The sequence below is a fragment of the Malaclemys terrapin genome, chromosome 3, assembly GCF_027887155.1.
Source record: "Malaclemys terrapin pileata isolate rMalTer1 chromosome 3, rMalTer1.hap1, whole genome shotgun sequence".
Classification (NCBI taxonomy): Eukaryota; Metazoa; Chordata; order Testudines; family Emydidae; genus Malaclemys; species Malaclemys terrapin.
In genome coordinates this window covers 93,829,646-93,850,198 of record NC_071507.1, presented here as the reverse complement: position 1 = coordinate 93,850,198, position 20,553 = coordinate 93,829,646, and the positions used below count along the sequence as shown (strand labels likewise).

Sequence of the window (20,553 nt, the reverse complement as noted above, 5' to 3'; positions counted from 1 at the left end):
ACCCTTGGTCTTGATGGTAAATGCCTTGTATCTTGATGGTAAATGATTTGCCTAGTACCATGAATGTGAAATTACAATGCAAGAATGGCCATACTGGGTCAGACCAACGGTCCATCTCGCCCAGTATCCTGTCTTCAGACAGCAGCCAATGCCAGGTGCTTCAGAGGGAATGAACAGGAGTGGGCAATTATCAAGTGATCCATCCCCTGTCATCAGGAGTGCCGCCAGCTTTTCTGCCACGCTAGGCGGTGGAAGGTCCCACCCCGAAATGCCACCCCCACAGAGGCAGTGGAAGGTCCGGCTGCCAAAATACCGCTGCGGTCACCGCCCCCCAAATTGTAGTGCCCTAGGTGACCGCCTCGGTCGCCTAATGGGTTGCACCCGCCCTGCCTGTCATCCACTCCCAGCTTCTGGCACCTAGAAGCTTAGGACACCTAGATGAAAGGAGTCTTTGCCGAATGATAGAAAACAAAATTCCTCCCTTCGGATTTCTCAGGACACTTTTTTTACTAATGATTTAAAGGGAAGAGAAGCTGTGATTCAGCCCAGTGAAATCAATGAAGTCTTTCAGTTGGCTTCAGTGGGTTTTGGATCAGGCTCTGTAGGAACAAAAAATAACATTACTTTTACTTTTTATCACAAAATATGCTTTATATATTCAAACAATTGAAAATTGTATTGTTCTTTCAGTCCATACATGGTGGTTAGAGCCCAGCCTATTACCAGGGCATATTTCAGAGTCATCCATTTGTGATCAGATGGAGAAGGGGAGCAGCAGGCAACAGCCAGTCCAGACTGCACCTGGCTGATCTGCGTGTGTTAGTTACAGCTAAAACAGGTCAATTTTTTTTTTTAAAAGTTATGGTTGAAAAATGGCCCTTTTTAAAACCAAATATTTCAAACACAACCCTTAACTTTCTCTAAGAATTTTGCTTGCCATGGCATTTTTCACATTTATCCCACTTTTTTATCAAAACTATTACCAATATTTTCCATGTGAAAGCTGGGAATTGTGATTCAGCATGGGTTGGCATCTAGTAATGTAAGTAACCATGACCCCTCGCTAGGTCATCCTGTGTTAGCATGGGGCAGGAGAAGAGGAGGAAGAAGAGTCCTCAAGGATCAGAAGCAGGAGGCAGAAGAAAGATTGTTCAGGATTTGGATGAGGGGCAGTAAAGTAGGAAAATGGGTTTAGCAGGACAGTGAGGGGCAGTGGAGGAGGAGAAAGGGCCCTCGGAGCTTATGATGGGAGGCAGAGAGAAGGTCTAGGGTCAAATTAAGCATATCCAGGGCACTAAGCACACCACACCATTAGAAATCGACCTAATGCTAAGATCATCTCTCTCATCTGAAGAGGTAGGGTGGCAGCATTGGGGTTCCCCCCAGTACTTAGCTCAGTAATTGAGGTGCATCTGCTTGGGTGAGTTGGTTGGACACACTGCACTCTTCTGCTCCTGCCACCCATACTGTGATTTGCTGGACCGGTGTTGGTAGGGTGCCTCAGAGCAGGGACCTGGAAGTTAACACCTCCTTGAGATGCTCTGTGAGGTTCACCCCTCTCAGAGTGTAATTTTAGGGTCTCTGCATCAGCTGCACTGTAGGTGCATTTTCAAATTTTTCTTCACAAGCAAGAAGACTAGAAACTTTTTTTTTTTTAACTGAAAGACAACTGAAAGACATGTAATCGCAGGACTCCAGGAGCTGGGGCCAAAGTGCCTATGCCTCAATCCAGGCTCAGAGTGGGGTACAGAAGGGATGGAAAATCTTGATGCTGATGTGTAATTTTTTATAGGAAAGCTTTTAGAAGGGGACTCAATGTTTCTTTTTCTTGTGTTATGTGTCAATGTTGGGTGAGGGTAATTTTTTCTTTGCTTATTTTGTGGAGAATATTGCTGATTTCTTCAGACTTTCTGCTTTTGACATGTGGTGTGTGTGTTTTTCTTTGCTAATGGCAACAGTGGGTTTATCTTGCTTGGTTTTCTTAATTGCTTTTTTGAGTGGTGAAACAGTGTTTTGGGGAGTGTTTACAAGTTTTGTGGGATGGGAGGGATTAGAATTTAATGTGGTGTTTGGAATGCTGTACATTAGAATCCCATTAATTTATTAATGACTAAGAGACCCACTGCTGAACTATTGGAATTGGCAAACGGCCTGATCCAAAGCCCAGAGAATTCAGTGGAAGTCTTTCAGTTGATGTCAGTGGGGTTTGGATCAGGCCCGATAGGAGCAAACAGTAAAAAAGAAAAGGTGATGAATCACAAAACATGCTTTATATATTCAAATACTTAAACTGTATGTTGTTGTTAATTACTGGATAATGTTCCAGGATATACTACTATAGCAGAATTTGTAAAATGAATGAATTCTGGGCAGTATGTGACCTCACTGTAACTATTTGATAATAGCATTTGCAGAGTAATGGAAAGAAACTGCATTTTTGTACAAATTATAGAGTGTGGATTAGCACATTCTACTGTGGGTTTTTGTATGCTATGTGCATGTTTCTGCAGTGTAGAGGCCCTGATCTAATAATGGTGTTATCAACAATGGAATTCTGTCAAATCTATTTGGACAACCCACCTCATGAAATTATACCTAACAATCACTCCAAGTGTAGAGCACTAAAACCAAATCCCACCATGAATGTTTTGGGGGAGGAGGGGTTGAAATAGTGCTGCAGTTTTAACTATGTGCAGTGTCTGGGACACTAACATCCCTTTTTCTATTTATAGTAGTATTATTTGTAGGGCTGTCAATTAATCACAGTTAACTCAAGTGATTATCCTGAAACAAATTAATTCAATCTAAAAAATTAATTGCAATTAATCGCAGTTTCAATCGCACTGTTAAATTTAAATTGGTATTCTATTATTATTTATTATAAATATTTTGGATGTTCTATATTTTCAAATCTATTGATTTCAGTTACATCACAGAATACAAAGTGTACAGTGCTCACTTTATATTTTTATTACAAATATTTGCATTGTAAAAAATCTAAACAAAAGAAATAGTATTTTTCAATTCACCTCAGACAAGTACTGTAGTGCAATCTCTTTATCGTCAGTGTGCAACATATAAATGTAGAACTATTTTTTTTACATAACTGCACTCAAAAACAAAACAATTTAAAACTTTAGATCCTACAATTTCACTCAGTCCTACTTCTTGTTCAGCCAATCACTAAGACAAACAAGTTTGTTTACATTCACAGGCGATAATGTTGCCCACTTCTTATTTACAATGTCACCTGAAAGTGAGAACAGGCATTTGCATGGCACTATTGTAGCTGGCGTTGCAAGGTATTTACATGCCCGATGTGCTAAACATACGTCTGCCCCTTAATGCTTTGACTTGTAGATTGCACTATTGTGTTTCTTTTTTACAGTACAAATATTTGTAATAAAAAATAATATAAAGTGAACACTCTACACTTTGTGTTCTGCATTGTAATTGAAATCAATATGTTTGAAAATGTAGAAAAACATCTAAAATATTTATAATACATTTAAATTGGTATTCTATTATTGTTTAACTGTGCAATTAAAACTGCAATTAATCACGATTAATTTTTTAATGGTTTGACAGCCCTAGTTATTCGTTTGTTTTTAGTAGTCATACCAGGGTACTGACTTTCTTAAGCTTTTCCTTTAAGGCTATAATAGTATTTTATCAGAGCCGTCTGGAGGACAACAATTCTGGTTTGTGGCAGCTTTCAAAATTTTTGTACCGCACTAGCACAAAACCAAAACCTTTTGAATGTTTTCATGAAAAATAGAATTGTGTTGAAATGTCTGTTTTCAGATTGAAACATGAGGTTTTCTGGTCAGGAAGGTGTTTTGAGTCCGGGACTCACTGGTTACTTCAGACCAGGACCAGCTCCAGGGTTTTTGCTGCCCCAAGCAGCAAGGAAAAAAAAAAGCCGCTTTCTTCTTTGGCAGGAATTCGACGGCAGGTGCTTCCCTCCAAGAGGGACCCGCTGCCTAATTGCCGCGGAACAGCCCGACGTGCTGCCTCTTCCCCTTGGCCACCCCAAGCACCTGCTTGCTGGGCTGGTGCCTGGAGCCAGCCCTGCTTCAGACCACAGAGAGCAACTCTCATGCTCTATAGCTTGGTGGGTAGAGCACTGGCGGGGCTGTGGGAGATCCTGCTTCAAGTCCCTTGACTCAGTGATCTGGCATGGCAAACTCTGCAGTGAATCAAGGACTTGAACCTGGGTCTCTCTCAAGCCAGTGCAAACCAGTGATCAGCAGGCTATAGAGTATGAGAGTTTTTCTCAAGTATTTCAGCTTTGACAAAATGACACTTTGTCAAAAATGTTTCTTCCAGCACTAATTTTTACTTGCTCACTGTCTTGAAGCGGCACAAGAATTGAGTGCTGTTGGCATTGCATCGTGCAGGGATAGCATGCCAGTGCTGCTAATTTGGTATGAATTACCCTTTGTTTCATACCACTTTATACCTTTTCATTCCTTTGTATGCTTTGCACAAGGAGGTGGGATGACTGGGCCCAAGAAAGGTAGTTTTGGACTGAATTCTGATATAGATAGGTCAATGAAGGTGACGGAGAATGCTGTGCATGTGATGGAAGAAGACTCGACAACTCTTTCTCTGACAAGACGTAAAGCTTTAGTCATTATTCAGAGGGAAGAATAGGGGCCAAAAATGACAGATAGCAAGTGATTATGAATTAAGGCATTCATAGACAAAGACTTTGTCAACACCAGCACTTTTGTTGGCAAAAGTTTTGCCAGTCAGTGAAAAAACATACCTCTGATCAACATAAGTTTTACTGACAAAAGTGCCGGTGTGGACAAAGTCTCCTGCCGACATAGCTACTGCCACTCATTGGGGTTGGTTTAATTATGCCGGAGGAGAGCTCTTCCACCGAGATAGAGTGGCTATATACTATGCTGCTGTAAGATCCGTAGTGTAGCCATAGCTTAAGATGGGCACAGTTTGGACCAGGCATAGGTTGAATAACCAGACAAAAATTATTGTAAAGGAAATTTTATCAATATTCATGGGCTGGTTAGAAATATTTTAGATCCAAACTTTTTTTTTTAAACTTTGTATACACATTGGGGAGTAAGAGGCCAGCATAACATGGTGTGTACCACACGTTCTTACTTTTGTAGTAGTATTCTCCCTAACCTCTAACTTCCCCCTCTTAAGTTTGTCACTAACTCTGTTCGTAACCCTTCTTTATTTAGGTCCAGAGACAGCTACACTTGTTTACATTATCCCCAAGGTACTCAAAATAAGGAAGGACAGTAGAATGTAAGTCCTTAGATTGTAAACTCTTTGGGTCAGGGATCCTGACACTTCTGTGTTCTTAGAGAAGCTGAGCACACTTTGGAAGTTAGATAAATGGTAAACAGTAATTTGATTATGGGTTGGGTGTGGGGGGGTTGGAAGGTCATTTTTGTTTCTATCAAAAATATCTTAACTGAGAAGAAAATAGTGCATGTTTTGAGTACTCAAACCATCACAGTTCCTGATTAGTAGTTAGCCCAGTGGTGATATGAAAAATGCACCCCAGTTATATGTTGCATTAAAGTCCATATGGCTAGCATTATTACTATGAAGTTATTGAACAGTTATGAGAAAATACCACCTGGTATTTCACATTAAATAACCTAAACACCATCGTAGCTATCAGTGTATTGATCCATGTCTTTTACATTTACAGAAAGACAGGTGTCTGTGTTTGCATACCATCTGTGGTTGAAATTTAGCCTGTGTAATCTCTACAGCTTGGTAAATGTTTGACTATAAAGCCATTTTTTCCCCTAGAGATCAAGGGAACCAAATTGATGAAAAGCATTTATACCTTAGTATTTATTTATTAGAATTTGAACAAAGGATGAACATGACTCAAATGCTCTTTTCTCTGCCTTTATTCAGCCTCATTAACAAAATCTATATTAACATTTTTTACATTGAAATATCACATTTAGGATAAATTGGGTGCCTTGGGGGATTGGTAATGGGCCACATAAGATTTCGTCTCATTTAAGTCTAGTCCAGACTGCCACTGACCAAAAGTTGATGTTACCATTTAGAGATTAATCCTGTGAGGTTATCCGATACCTCTGCTATACCCTTGGATGATTTGGTGCAACACATGTTACGATATCATATCTGGAAGCAAATACTGGGTGTAGAGAATGTTGTGTTTCATAAAAGGAATGTTATACAAATTACCACCACCATGCAACACAGGAACTCTGGGAAGAACTGTGCTTCTGAGGAATGTCCCTGAAGCACAATGCCTCTCAGACCAACCTCAGGGCAATACAGCTGTACCCCATGTTTTACTTTGCCTAATTAGCTTTATTTAGCTTGGTCATTAGATGCAACTGTGTAACAATCCTGCAACTCAGTTAATTATAACAATTGTGGTCATGAGATCAACATTATCATCTAAAGTTATTTGTCTTGCAAATGTCATACTAAGTGATTTAAGGCATTTGTAATCACTTCACATACAACTCAGTGATGAGTTTGCTGATTTTCCTTAAAAGCTAAGGACCAAATTATATCCAAGAAGCTGCATGCACATCTGATGACTAGTTTTGACCCATATATTACAAAGCTAAAGTCACTCCACTTTGCTACTTGTTGTTCTCAACAAATAAATTAGTTATTATTGAACCAAATTCTGCCCTTACCTCCACTAATGGAAATTTGTAGTAAATTAATTTGCTCCAGAAGGATTACTCAGAACTTACCCTGGTGAGCCTAAGGACAGGATTTAGCCCAGGACTCGAAGTAATTTGCTGTTAAATGCAGAATGATTCTATTTTTATTGACTATGATTCATATGGAAATTTCCATCAGCGTTCAAACCAATAATTCATCTAGTCCAGTGTGCTGTCTGATCGTGGCTGTGACAATCAGGGTTCACACAGCACAGGGGGAGAACTGCCCCCAAATTGAGCATTTGAACCAACTGATTGCATACTTTATTATTGTACTACAAAAGTATCTCGAGTAAGGCCTTTTATGAAAGCTTGTGATGTTCTGAACTTGATGGTCATTCTGAGGTACGTTATATACTATGATTATGAATCTGTAGAAAATTGCTCCTAACTAGTACAACTTCAGCTACACCTCACAGCAGGGGGGGCACCTCCCAAGCCAGGTGTTTACAGGAAACCAGCTTCAACAAGTACCCATCCCTCACCCAGCCCAGGAAAAGGCAATGCTGGCCCATTAAAGTTAATGGGAAGACACTGAGACATCCGAAGAAGTGGGCTGTAGCCCACAAAAGCTTATGCTCTAATAAATTTTAGTCTCTAAGGTGCCACAAGTACTCCTGTTCTTTTTGAGACATCAAATTCAGCTATCAAGTCCAGAGGGAATTACGCCCCCTCTCTGAATAACCGTGAGTCACTATGCTAGGGGAGAAAAGCGGGGGGGGGAGAGTTTTTCATCCAGAAACTAGGGGGGCAGCCTCTAAGCGGGAAGCTGTCTGTGAAATGCTGGATCCTTGCTCGGGGTAGGGGGCTTGCTGAAAAACTGTTTAAAGGCAATAGGTGACTTGTGTTAGAGAAGGGAATGTATCTAGTATGGAAGCGCAAAGCCTGAAGTTGCACTTTTATGTTTGTTTTCTGTGTAACTTGTATGCGTTTGCTCTCCCTTACTAGTTCCTCTTTGAATCTGTGGCTATTCTATGACATAATCTTACTTATTTTTACCCCAAGCAGGTCTCTGTTGTACACACTGAAGTGTGCATGTACTGAAGTGAGCTGATAAGTGGGGGCAGTTTCATGCCTTCAGGGTTACAAATCAGAAAAGACAATTCAGTTGTTAGGAATACTGGATTTCAGGAGATTGTGGGCTGGAATACTGCTGGTGTCACCCTGCAAGGAGTAACCAGGGTGGTGGAAGCCAGGATGAGACCTGGTGCTTGTGTGCAGTATACTAGTATCAGGGATCTGAGCCGTAGCAGCACAGCATTCAGGCATCCCAACGCTACAGGGAAGCCAGTGACAGAACCCCTTGGGGGTCTGGGTGATCCCCAAAATGTCAGTGGCTGATACTAGAGGGTTTAGTGGAAAAGGCAAGAAACGCTGGAGTTAATTATGGAATAAGTAGAGCTGGGCAAAAAATGAATTGTTTTGGTTTGATGGCCATTCCAAAAATAGATAGATATAATTTTGGCTCAAACTGATTTTTTTTTAAATTGTTGGCAAATTGACAAGTCAAAAAATTGAATTGTTTTAGGGCAAACAAAAGGGTTCTTTTAGACAAAAGGGAAGTGTTTTGTCTGGAACCATGTTTGATTGGTGTTTAAAATATTATTAAATAAATTTGGAATTAAAAAATTCCCAGCAGCCATGAAGCACTGCTTGTGTGCACACAGGTCCTGTGGAGTATTCCTGTGAATGTTGTATTTGTTACCATGGATGCACCCACTGATTTTTCTCAAAAATATGTTTCACTGGAAGCATGGGGGAGGGAGGGAAGGTGAGTAGTTGAAGTTGAGTGGTTTTCTGGCAAAGCAAGTATACCCTAGAAAGACCCACTGCTAGATAATGAGGATATACTGTATGTATTAGCAACATTCATCTCTTCTCATAGTGTATTACACAGCTCATATGGGAGCAACAGCTACTACTGGAGACCCATCTTGTGTCATACTACCTAGTTATAATGGGACTGAGTTAAAGGTGGTTTGACAGTCTTACCTCCTTTTGACTGCAGGGAAGTTCGACAGTCTAAACACTTAAACTGCAGGGAAGTTTCACCCATTGACACTACAGCTGATATGGCTCCAAATGTTCTTACTGTGTATTAGTTTGTGTATCAGAGCATTCACTTTACAGTAATTTCTTTTTTAAATGAAATTGCTCTTCACTGCAAGTCTGGGAAAAGAGGAGGATTAAGACAATAAGAATATTTTTGCACTGAAACATAGAAAACCAAAGAATTTTTTCCCCTGGCAGTTCTTTCTCTTTTACAGCTGTATTGTAAGAAAGAGAGAACACATTATCAAATTGTTTTTATTTAGTGCAGGCTCCTGCCATGGCTCTTTCCATACATATATGTGCAATAAAAAAGAGGAAATAAAATCAGGAGATAAAAACAGTGGTAAAATAATTACATTATATAAACTCTGCAGCAATTACACATTCTAGCTAAAATAAATTCCTTACTCTCTGACTGCTAGATTCTTTGCAGTCAAAGCAAAAAATGTTGCCTCAACTGGCAGATAAGATGTCCTCTCTGAATGGAGATAAACTGCCATTCTTTGGGGGAGGACTAATACCAGTAAATAATTCATAATAAATCATGGACAAAATGTGAGCTGTCCCCCCGTTGGGAGAAAGTGATGGGAGCCAGGGGGAGAAGTGCCATTTAAAAAAAGCAACAAGTGAATTAATGGGTAGCTTGAGCCCAAGGCCCAACACATTAAAACAATTAATTAAAAAACTGAATGTCAGACACCCTCAGTGAGATGTGCAAGTGGGTGTCACATTATTCCCTACAAGAGCAGTGGCAGGTGGCTAAAATTAACTGGGACCAACAATTACCTCAGCTTTCATGCCCTTCTTTCCAGAAGCTGGGTCACTGCTGAAGCTGCTAATTGGCCCTGAATGCACAAGAAAGGGCAATGAACACAGAGGGTTCTCCAAAGGAATTTTTAGTCTTTTGAAGCTACTTCCTTCTCCTACCCTGCAGGTGTTCTGAACACAGGGTGGGGATTAGCATTGCTCTCATCTTCTGGAGATGCTTCTCCTCCTCTCACTGCACCCACTAGTGTGGGAGGAGAGTAGCTTGGAGAAAAGAAAATTTAGGGGAAGACACACCTTGGGGAAGGAGAATAGAGTCTAGGGGAAAGAAAGAGGTGAAGAAAGGATATGGGGAGGGGAATCCACAGAATAAAAAAACAAAGAAATGGGAGGGAGGAGTTGGGTAGACAAAGACTGGTCTAACCTAACCAGTTGACTTACACCAATATAGTAGCTATGCTCTGGTCCAGTACATTCTACATTCAGATCAACTGTATATCTTTTCAAATGCCTCTGCAGAAATTCCTTTGAGAAGCTGCACATCATCTAGCAGTTATGGGGGAAGAGAAGGAGGTTGTCTCCTGCAGTAATGCCAGAACTTGGATTATTTGCTGGCATTACTGCATTCCATGCTGACCACAGCAAGAACTATAACTGTTCAGTGTGATCTCAGTTCAGGTATGCCCTCCCCTCACTCTGCTGCACGCTATGCCTTGGCAACTCTTTCCTTTCTGTGATGTTCCATGGCTCATTGCTGAATTACAGAGCAGGTAGTGGAAAGCAAATAAGTTCCACATTTCCAAAGAAGCCATTTGGACTGTTTTATACATATTGTGAAGTTATCTAAGAATTAGTCCAGTTTTCCTGGCTTCCATACAGCATTTATCACTTTTGTAAGTATTAAGTAGAAACAAAGTATTGTCCTTGCATTTACAGGTGCCTCCTAGACTGTGGCTAGCAAAAGTCCATGGACAACAAACAGAGGTCTTGTCAACTTGGTCTGGATCAAAAGGATTGCATGGTCCATGTTGTTGGCACAGGGGTTTGGCCCAACATCCTATTCAAAATGTGTCCTTCTCCTAACCGATGCGATCCAGAAAATTGCCTCCTTCCATCCCAGAAGTGGTTGCATATCTATTAAACTTTTGCAGAACAAACATTTAAGTCTCTCTTTTGAAATTTGTCCTGACCCACCACCGCACTGTTGTCCCAGCATGCCCCCTCGTGGCCAGATGTGGCATTGCAGCAGTGCTACCTCAGCTCCCACACTTCTTTGGATTCCTCTGGAGGAGCTGCAGCCATGCCTAATGCCCACGCAAATAAATCTTACTCGCCAACTATATGTTGGATATCATGGCTTTATTGCAGATAATACTGTGCCATAGCATATAACTGCAGCTAGGATTGAGACAAAATGATATACCTGAGTTGAGTATATACTGTACTAGTGAACACAGGTCTTCTATTCTGGCAAAAAGCAACAGAGGGTCCTGTGGCACCTTTGAGATTAACAGAAGTATTGGGAGCATAAGCTTTCGTGGGTAAGAACCTCACTTCTTCAGATGCAAGGCAAGTGGTATATATGCAAAGAAAGGGGAAAGAGCTATACCTATAATGCTGTGGTGTGGTCACCACTTGATTGTATACCTCAGAGATCATATGGTTCTCCACACACACACACACACACACACACACAGGAAAGTAAGGAACACACAGTTTTGACTCCAAACATGCAAATTTTTTCTTCTATCATGGCACAAAGATGAAATACTTATGGGGATGCTCAGGTCAGTAATTACCAGCTCTAGGCACCAGCAAAGCAAGCACGTGCTTGAGGCGGCACAATTCCAGGGCAGCATTCCGGCCATTCTTTTTTTTGCTTGGGCAGTTGTGCTCTCGGAGCTTGGGGCGGCAAAAAACCTAGAGCCGGCCCTGAGGTCAGTACTAAATGCAAAGTGGACTTTGCTCTGAGAATTAAAAGCCCAGTAAGAATTGAAAGTATTTGGTACTCAAAGACTCACTAAGAACAGTGCAGAACTGGGCCCTGAGCCCACTGTAGGCCACAAGTATTGTGCTTATTGTATAGTTTGGCGACCTGTAGCACATATCCTCATGCCATCAGGTACAAAACTAGGCTGCTAGACAAGGCTGGCCTGGAAAAGTGTCTATTTCCTAATCCAGCTCTTTAACAGTATAACACAGAGCACTGCTGCTGCTACACCATTGTGCTGCAAGGTTTGCTGTACGTGTCAATATAAAAAGCATATCTCACTAACACTCATCTCATACCTCTGAACAGAATGATTCCTTGCAGTTCCTTTCAGTAAGGAAAGGAACAGCAACTTCAGTAAGTTGTACCACTTGTGTTAAAGTGCCATGAATTAACAATGGTAAAAGCCCCAAAAGAAAACATGTCCTTGCTAATTATTGCTTTATTTGGGGGAATACATTATCAAGGCATGTATACAAGATTAATCAGAGCAGCCATGAAAATAAATGCTAATTGAAATTAGTTCAGCTTGGCATATTTCATGCATTTTAATCGTCTGAAGCCCACTCAAGGAGACCTCAACTACATAAACTAGTTTAATGCATGCATCCATCTGAATGTAATAAGTCTTCATTTGTTTTAACAGGTCATTTTTGCACAGAGGGTGTTAGTTTGGGGAGATAATTTAATGTCCCCAAGCACAGCAGAGAGAGATTTGTAGGAATTATGTCTGTTATTTGTATACAGGTCTTTCCTGCACATTTCCTAATGGCTGGTTTGTCTGTGCTCTTGTTTCAGTGAGCACAACAGCAGCCTAACTGTTTCATAAGAGCCTTCTTCCTGCAAAGAAACTCCCAAAATCACATCACAGCCAATTTCTCATTTATTTTCCACTTCCTGTGCTCTCACCAGACCAGATCTTGGCCCCTGCTCTGTACCAATCTAGTGGCCCTAAGGCCAGAAAGTTGCTCTAATAGGACAGTTGAGGATTCCTCTAGCTTGGAGTTCCACCAGCTCCACCTCCCTCTGATGTGACAAGCACACCCAGGGAACATTGGGAACAAAGTTGGGTGGGGCAGGAGCAGTATTCAAAACGCATGGGTCAAGCCTGGAAAAGTCATATGATCATGATATTTAAGCTACTTTTTAGTTGCCTTCTGGCTTTAAGTTTTGAATCTTTCTAGGGTTTATCTTTTCAAGCATTTCTCTGCAACCTTGAGGATGAGAAACCTAATGTGTATTTTAATGAAAGCTGCAATTCTCACACTGCTGTGTCTTGCCTCCATTTGTGTTGAGATGATATATAGGGCAGCTTAGGCTATGGCCCATTTTTGGACAGATATAAACAACTAAAGATGCAAGGCATTGGATAAGCAAACCTGTTACAAATAAGAAACTTAAACACCTGCAACCCATAGTTTCAATTTAAAAAAATGAATGCATTTCTGTCCTATAGAAATTTGAATCCATTTCCTAAGGGTACCCAGGAGAATAGTAGTTTGGTTCCCATTTTTCATTGAAAAAGGAGACAACATTGCTGGTAGAACAAAGTTTTTACATAAGCAGTAAGAGAGAGAGTGTCAGCTATGCAGGAGAAGGGAATGCAACTTAAAGTATGACAAATAGAGTTGAAGGCCTACTGTGAAGATAAAAGTGGTTTAAAGTAATAGTCATGCATTAAATTGCCAAGGAAGATTGACAAACGATGACTCACGTCTCATCAATATTACAACAAGTTTTAAAATTCGTGTTTATTTTGTTCCAAAATACCAATGTATTCCCATTGTTGTTGCACTGAGACCACATGGGCCATGCCATCTGCTTTAGTCAAATAATTTACAGTTGTCTGGACTTTTATGCATGGTGAGCTGGGATGTCTGTGTCCGTTAATATTCTTCTCCTGCAGCATGGCAGTTATCCAGCAAAGCACATGCTTAACTTAAGTACAGGAAGTCCCATGGAAGTCATTGGAGCAGCTGACGTGCTCAAAGCTAAACAAGTATTTTAAATACCCTGCTGAACTGAAGCCTAAATGAGGGCAGAATTTACCTTGCAGCCCCTTCAGAAAGGTACACCACCTTTTCTTGTGCTAAGTCTGGCCACAATGCTCTCAACATTAAATAAAGATGAGATTTTTTTAAAAATAAAAGTCTTATTAATGGATGCTGATATTGTAATTTGCACGTGGTCTATTTGATTGGTAAGTATTAAAACCAGCACTGGGATAAAATATTCACAACCTCAAATTTTTTGAAGTATTGCAATTCTGTGAAAATATAAGTAATGTTTTGCAAAGTCAAATCCTGCCCTTGCTTACAAACAGGTCTATTCCAATATAAACTCCTCAGCATTTTCAGAATTTCAGTTGTTGAAATTTAATATGCCAAATGTTGACATTTAAATTTTCACAGGTTTGATGCAAAGCTTTTTTTAAAAAAAAATGCAAAAGCTAATAAAAAGGTAGTTTTCAGGCTTCAAAGTTGCCTTAAATAAAATTCCAACTTTTTAAATTCTTAATAATTTACACCCCCTATCATATTACTTTACAAATGTTACTACATATATTTTAACTTATGTAGATGTCCTACAATTATACACACACACACACACTCTTCAAGGTACTGTAACTCATCATAGCTGCCCATAGGGCTGGATAACAGAAGAGTCTATGCACAATACTCACACAAGCAGGTTGATACCTAAACAGAAAACATACATAATAGCTATGATGTCTTTGGAGATCTATATTTTAGGGAATGATTGTTATATTTGTATGATGTTAAAAGTCTTTTAAACCAGTTACTTCAGTAATCTGTTTGCACACCGACATGATGCTGGACGTATGAATAATCCCCTTATTTGGACAAATAATCACTTTTAATGTAGTGCATCTTTTAGAAAAAAGCCATTTATATAATCCAAGGGTCGGCAACCTTCAGCACGCGGCCCATCAGGGTAATCTGCTGGTGGGCCGCAAGACATTTTGTTTACATTGACCATCCACAGGCACGGCCCCTCGCAGCTCCCAGTGGCCATGGTTCGCAAGGGTATTGCCCTGATGGGCTATGTGCTGAAGGTTGCCGACCTCTGATATAGTCTTTAAAATGTACAATAGAGACAGATATTTAAGACCTGATCAGGCCCTTGAGAGCCAAATACTTTCAGTAACCATGAAGGCTCTGCTTCCTTTATATTTAAGAACAGATCAGTTAGATATTTGAAGATTACATAGTGCATCATGCAAGATCCTCCATCAATGGTTTATATAGTCCATGAAATGAAATAATTCACAGTCTATGAACTTCTAAGGCCCTACTGACAATGAATAATGCAAAGACAACAAAAATGAAAAGTATCTGAGCCTGGTCTGCCCTAGGAAATTAGATCAGTATAACTACATTGCTCAGGGGTGTGAAAAATCTCATTGACCCATCTTCCACCGCTCAGGGAGATGGATTACCTACACTGATAGGAGAATCCATCCCGTTGGCACAGGTAGTTTCTTCACTGAAGCACTACAGCAGTAGCATTTAAAGTGTAGAAAAGCCCTTTTATGTGGGGTGTCATGTTGTTGTCCCAGCATGCCCCCTCATGGCCAGATATGGCATTGCAGCATTGCTACCTCAGTTCCCACCCCCCATCCTTTGGGGTACCTTGGCCCTTAGCCAAACCACTTTGTAGGGCCCCACCCCTGTCAGGGATGCAGCTTCCTTTACCAAAGTCCAACAAAAAATAAATAGAAAACCAAACCTTCAGCTCAGTTGGGCTCAGCCAGCCACCTCTTCGTCACAAATAGCTTTCATCTGCTATAGTTTGTCCCTACTCCAAGCCTCAGGCTCCTGTTCCCTCAACAACCCCACTGTTCAGGGGCTGGCACACTCTTCCCCTCACTCAGGGGTCATGGAGACTACAGTTTCTCAAGACCCTTGTCACCCCTGGAGTACCGGTAGCTCATCTGCTCTCCTTCCTCCATCTCAGCCTTCTTTCAGGCTGCTTGAGAGAGAGAGAGCACAAGCACGTACATACACAAGTGAGTACACGTGCACACTTCCCACCTCCATTCCTGTGGGTCTTCTTCCTTCAGCTGGGTTCACCCACCTCTTCATGGCAACAAGCTCTATTCCCCCCCAGCTGAGATTTATTTCCAGTTAGGCCTGGCCCACCCTCTGGTGCAAGCAAGCTGGCTAACTGGCTCTCAGGCACATATTAACCCTTTCCTTCCAGCAAACCATCACCTACCAGCCATTTTTTTTCTCCGTCCTTCCTATCGGTTGTTTTGATAGCTCTGGCTTTTTCTGAATCTTTCCCACATGGAATCTCCCACAACAGCGTCCGTATCACTTAGGATCCCAGCAGCTTCTTCTAAGTACCTCTCCACAGGAAAGAAGTATGGGTACTCTGAGAATCTCGCACAGAACCTACGTCTCTCTCTGATCACATTTATGTCTGTTGAGTAACATAAGTACTCACCATTCTGTCCTGGCAGAGTGGGGAGTGGAAGTAGAATGAGCAGCCTGGCTACTTTTTTGTTTCAGAATGCATTCTGTGCTTAGGTTTATAATTTAGATACATAATTATGTATCATAATTTCCCAAAAGAGCAATATGAGCTTCCTGTTTTAGTTTTGAACTCTTAGAAAACTATTAAAAAAACAAAAACATTAAATGTAGGTTTCTTATGACTGTAGATACATAGTGCTATAAAATGAGAAAATTAGGAGATTAGTAGCTGCTGCCGATATTCTGCTGGATCAGAAGTTTTCAACGAAGTTCTTGAGACCATATTCAGGTTGTGCAAGTCTGCCGCCACTAGTTAATGGTGGCTGCCAATTCCTTACAACCAGCTGCTGTTCAGTAAAATTTCTAAACAGAGCAAGGCAAGAGAAAGAAACACAGAATATCTTCCTTTACACCTTTTACGTCTTTCCCCAGAGGGCATCCTAAAAAGAACTTTAGTAATTTGTTTTTTACAAATCAGTCCTTAAAATGTTAAGACATTTTCTGTTTGGTAAGGCACTTTACATGTTATTTTGTGGGACCACAAAGGAGTTTAATTTAAAAAAAAAATCATATGACCCACTGAGAACAGGACAAACAATGGGCTTGGCAACCTAGGAAGCAATCAGAATTCCAGAGCAGAATGGCCTGAAACTTACTTTGAGAGAGAAAGTTTCATTTTACCACTGCAAACCTTTTAGACTCAATGACCTCATGCAGTATCAAATGGCTTAGTGAATACTAAACTATAGGATGTTCACAAAGGTTAATGAAACAAAGGGGAAGTTAATGCACCACTCAGAGCAATATTAAGGGTCTATCTATACTACAAGCACTACAGGAGCACAGTTGTAGCACTGCAGCGATGCTGCTGGGGAGTTATAGCATAGACACTTGCTACAGCAAAGGAAGGGGTTTTACCATCCCTGTAAATCCACCCACTAGAGAGACTGGAGCTAGGTGGAAGCTTCTTTCTGTCCATCGGCCTATCTGTGTCTATGGGATTAGGTTAGCCTACTTATGTCATATAGGGCACAACATTTGTCACAGCCCTAAGCAACATAGCTAGGTCAACCTAAGTTTGAGGTGCAGACCAGGCCTAACTCAAATTAAAATACAAAAAAAGATACCAAAAAACCCTACCTGTTCAGCTGTGAATGAAAGGTACTTGGTAGATTTAAAACTAACTGATTGATTTTTAGAGCTGGTTATTAAGTGTATACTTCTAAAGAGTACTATATAGTACTTATATTAACAGCAGCTCTCTTCTCATTCAATTTTTCCTAATGACGTAAGTCACTCAGACCAACATACCAGCTCAGGATATGAGATCGTCTTACATTTTCCACTGTTGTAATGTAATTATAGTAAATGTGTTATTTAATATTGTAAGTGTTAAATATAACTTTCCTAAAATTACTAGCAAGCCAAAAACTCTTAAAATAAAATTGGATTTTTAGACATATTGGACATTTCTCTTTGTTTACTTCTTCACCAAGAATCAGGTCCATTGCAATGCCACAATATATATGATTTAGGTCTCCATTTTTATATACCGCAATTCCAATACTTAGTAGATACAGCAGTTCTTTTCATCTAGTGTGGTGCCCAGTGGATACTACAAATATTTATTGAATCAGTTTTTGTCTCAATTCTGCTTCAGCCATAATGGTTCTTCTGCAAATTTTCTCCTAGATTGCATTGTCACTTATTAGAGCAATGCTTCATTTTGTTTTACAAACATTCATGGAGGTGTGTAAAAATATTTCATTTGAAGCCTGTGCATTAGACAATTGCTTGATTAAATAAAATGAATTATAAAAAGTGTCTCTGAAAATCTCAAAGCCAATACTGTTGTTTCACAGATGCTTCCTACAGGTAAGTCACTGGTATTGATTTTATTTAATACTGATAGCTGTGTTCATTCACCTACTTTGCTGATTTTTCTAGGTACACCAAAATGAAGACTGCCACCAATATCTATATTTTCAACCTTGCCCTGGCAGATGCCCTAGCAACAAGTACTCTGCCATTCCAGAGTGTGAATTACTTGATGGGAACATGGCCATTTGGTACAATCCTTTGTAAGATCGTTATGTCCATAGACTACTACAATATGTTCACAAGTATCTTTACGCTCTGCACCATGAGTGTGGATCGCTACATAGCTGTTTGCCACCCAGTCAAGGCTCTTGATTTTCGCACTCCCAGAAATGCCAAAATTGTCAATGTCTGCAACTGGATTCTTTCTTCAACCATAGGTCTGCCAGTTATGTTCATGGCAACCACAAAATACAGGCACGGTGAGTCTGACTTTCATAACCGGGGTTGAGTTAAACTGAATGTTTAAATGCTCACTCTCTTTCTTAAGACCTAAGCACTGTCTCTCTTTATTTTAGAGGGTTGGGCCTCAATTCTGACCTCGCAGCTGTATAAATCAGGAGAAATCATTGGTATGAAATCAGTGGAAATGAAAGCAGCATCAGGCCCCTTCAACATGTTTAAAATAATACCTGTCACAAATTCAGTAATGTTATAGAAAGGCTTTCTATATGAAGGATAGTTTGGTATTCTAGACCTATGATGATTGTCATATCGGGGGAAAACAAAATGAGATCTGTGGTTTGGCTGACAAAAGAGAGGGTATATGTAAGCAGCAGTGTATTCACTAAAGCTGATGCAGGAAATAAGATGGGAACTGTGAATTTGGGGGGGGGGGGTAATAGTTTCAAAATTCAAAATCTTTTCAATTTCAAATTGTATTTTCAACCAACACTATAGTTTGGTCAAAAATGGTGTGGTGGGGAGGCAGGGGAATTTCTTGAAAATTCTCTAAATTTTTCCTGTTTATTTTTTGAATTTCAAATTTTTGATATTTTGTCACAATTCAGAAAAATGTTGGCCAGCTTTAGCATTCACTGTAACCTATCAACGTTGAGGCACTCCATTATAGTCAAGCAAGTCCTTTGGAGCCAGTGGGGTTCTGTAAGGACAATACTTGATTCTGTGGTATAAAGTCTTATCCTCCACATCTACTCTGCCCCTCCAAAAACCAAAAATCTATCTATACAAACTATACACCAAGTACTGCAGATAACCACGTATGTAGATGAAGTCTGTCATGCCATAAGATGTCCACAAACTATAGTTGACAAGTAAGGAACATACTTTCAAGGGCTTTTGTTTCTTAAAATATGCTTCCAGTTTTCATGTAAGAAAAATTATTATTGACCTATTAAGAGCCTCATCCAAAGCCCAAGGAAATCAGTGGAAAGACTCTCATTGACCTAGGATCTGATCCTGAACCAACTGAAGCTAATAACAAAGTTCCCACTGATTTCAAAGATGCAGGATAGAGCCTTAATGCACTGGATCAAGTCTTAACTATCAAAAAGTGTGCAGGGCACCACTAGTACAAACAAAAGCATTTATAGTCTAATCCTGCAAACAGATTTGCCCGTACTGACTATTTTGGAACTCCTCATGGGGTTCAGGAGTCCCATATAGCAGATCAAGTCTAAGTAAAAATATGACAAGGGGGGGAAAACAGAGGAAGGATGATAGAAAGAATAGGATTATAGAGACAAGAGCATGAGTTACCTTAGTGATACTGCATACAATCTGAAGATATGGTTTAAGAACATAAGAATGGCCCTACTGGGTCAGACAAATGTCCATCTAGCCCAGTATCCTGTCTTCCGACAGTGGCCAGTGACAGGTGCCCCAGAGGGAATGAACAGAACAGGTAATCATTAAGTGATCCATCCCCTATTGCTCATTCCCAGCTTCTGGCAAACAGGGGCTAGGGACACCATTCCTGCCCATCCTGACTAATAGCCATTGATGGACCTATCCTCCATGAATTTATCTAGTTCTTTTTTGAACCCTGTTATGGTCTTGGCCTTCACAACATCCTCTGGCAAGGACTTCCACAGGTTGACTGTGTGTTGTGTGAAGAAATGCTTCCTTTTATTTGTTTTAAACCTGCTGCCTATTAATTTCATTTGGTGACCCCTAGTTCTTGTGTTATGAGAAGTATAAACAACACTTCCTTATCTACTTTCTCTACACCAGTCATGATTTTATAGACCTCAATCATATCTCCCCTTAGCCGTCTCTTTTCCAAGCTAAAAAGTCCCAGTCTTATTAATCTCTCTTCATACGGAAACCGTAAGGTGTTATGTTAACTTGTATTATGGTAATAGCTGTGTGCACAACTTGTTTGTGTATATTATATATGGAAGGGGTTGTATGTCACTTCCTATCTTTAAATATTTGAGAACTTTTGCTTAGATCACTAAAGAGCTTTGTTCTCGCTGTATGTATGCACACACACACACACACACACACATTAGATGCACAGAAATGCTGTAAATAAAGTTCTCCCATGACATATAAAGCACCTACAATGCAACCCAGTCTTTGCCTACTCTTCTTCTATAAGAATATTCAGTTTTTATTACAGAACCTATTTTTGTAACCAAGCACACCCACCTAGTAATTTACATTCACCATAATATAAAACATTATATTTCCCTCGTATGCC

The 20,553-nt window shown here is 40.3% G+C and overlaps 1 protein-coding gene across 1 annotated transcript in view; it reads left to right on the top strand.

Annotated features, from left to right (window-relative positions):
- Window positions 1-20,553, top strand: part of OPRM1 (opioid receptor mu 1) — a 35,671-nt gene that overhangs the window by 6,274 nt on the left and 8,844 nt on the right. Inside the window, exon 2 of the mRNA XM_054021393.1 lies at window positions 17,958-18,310. Within this exon, the coding sequence (XP_053877368.1) occupies window positions 17,958-18,310 (353 nt within the window). The remainder of the gene's footprint in view (window positions 1-17,957; window positions 18,311-20,553) is intronic.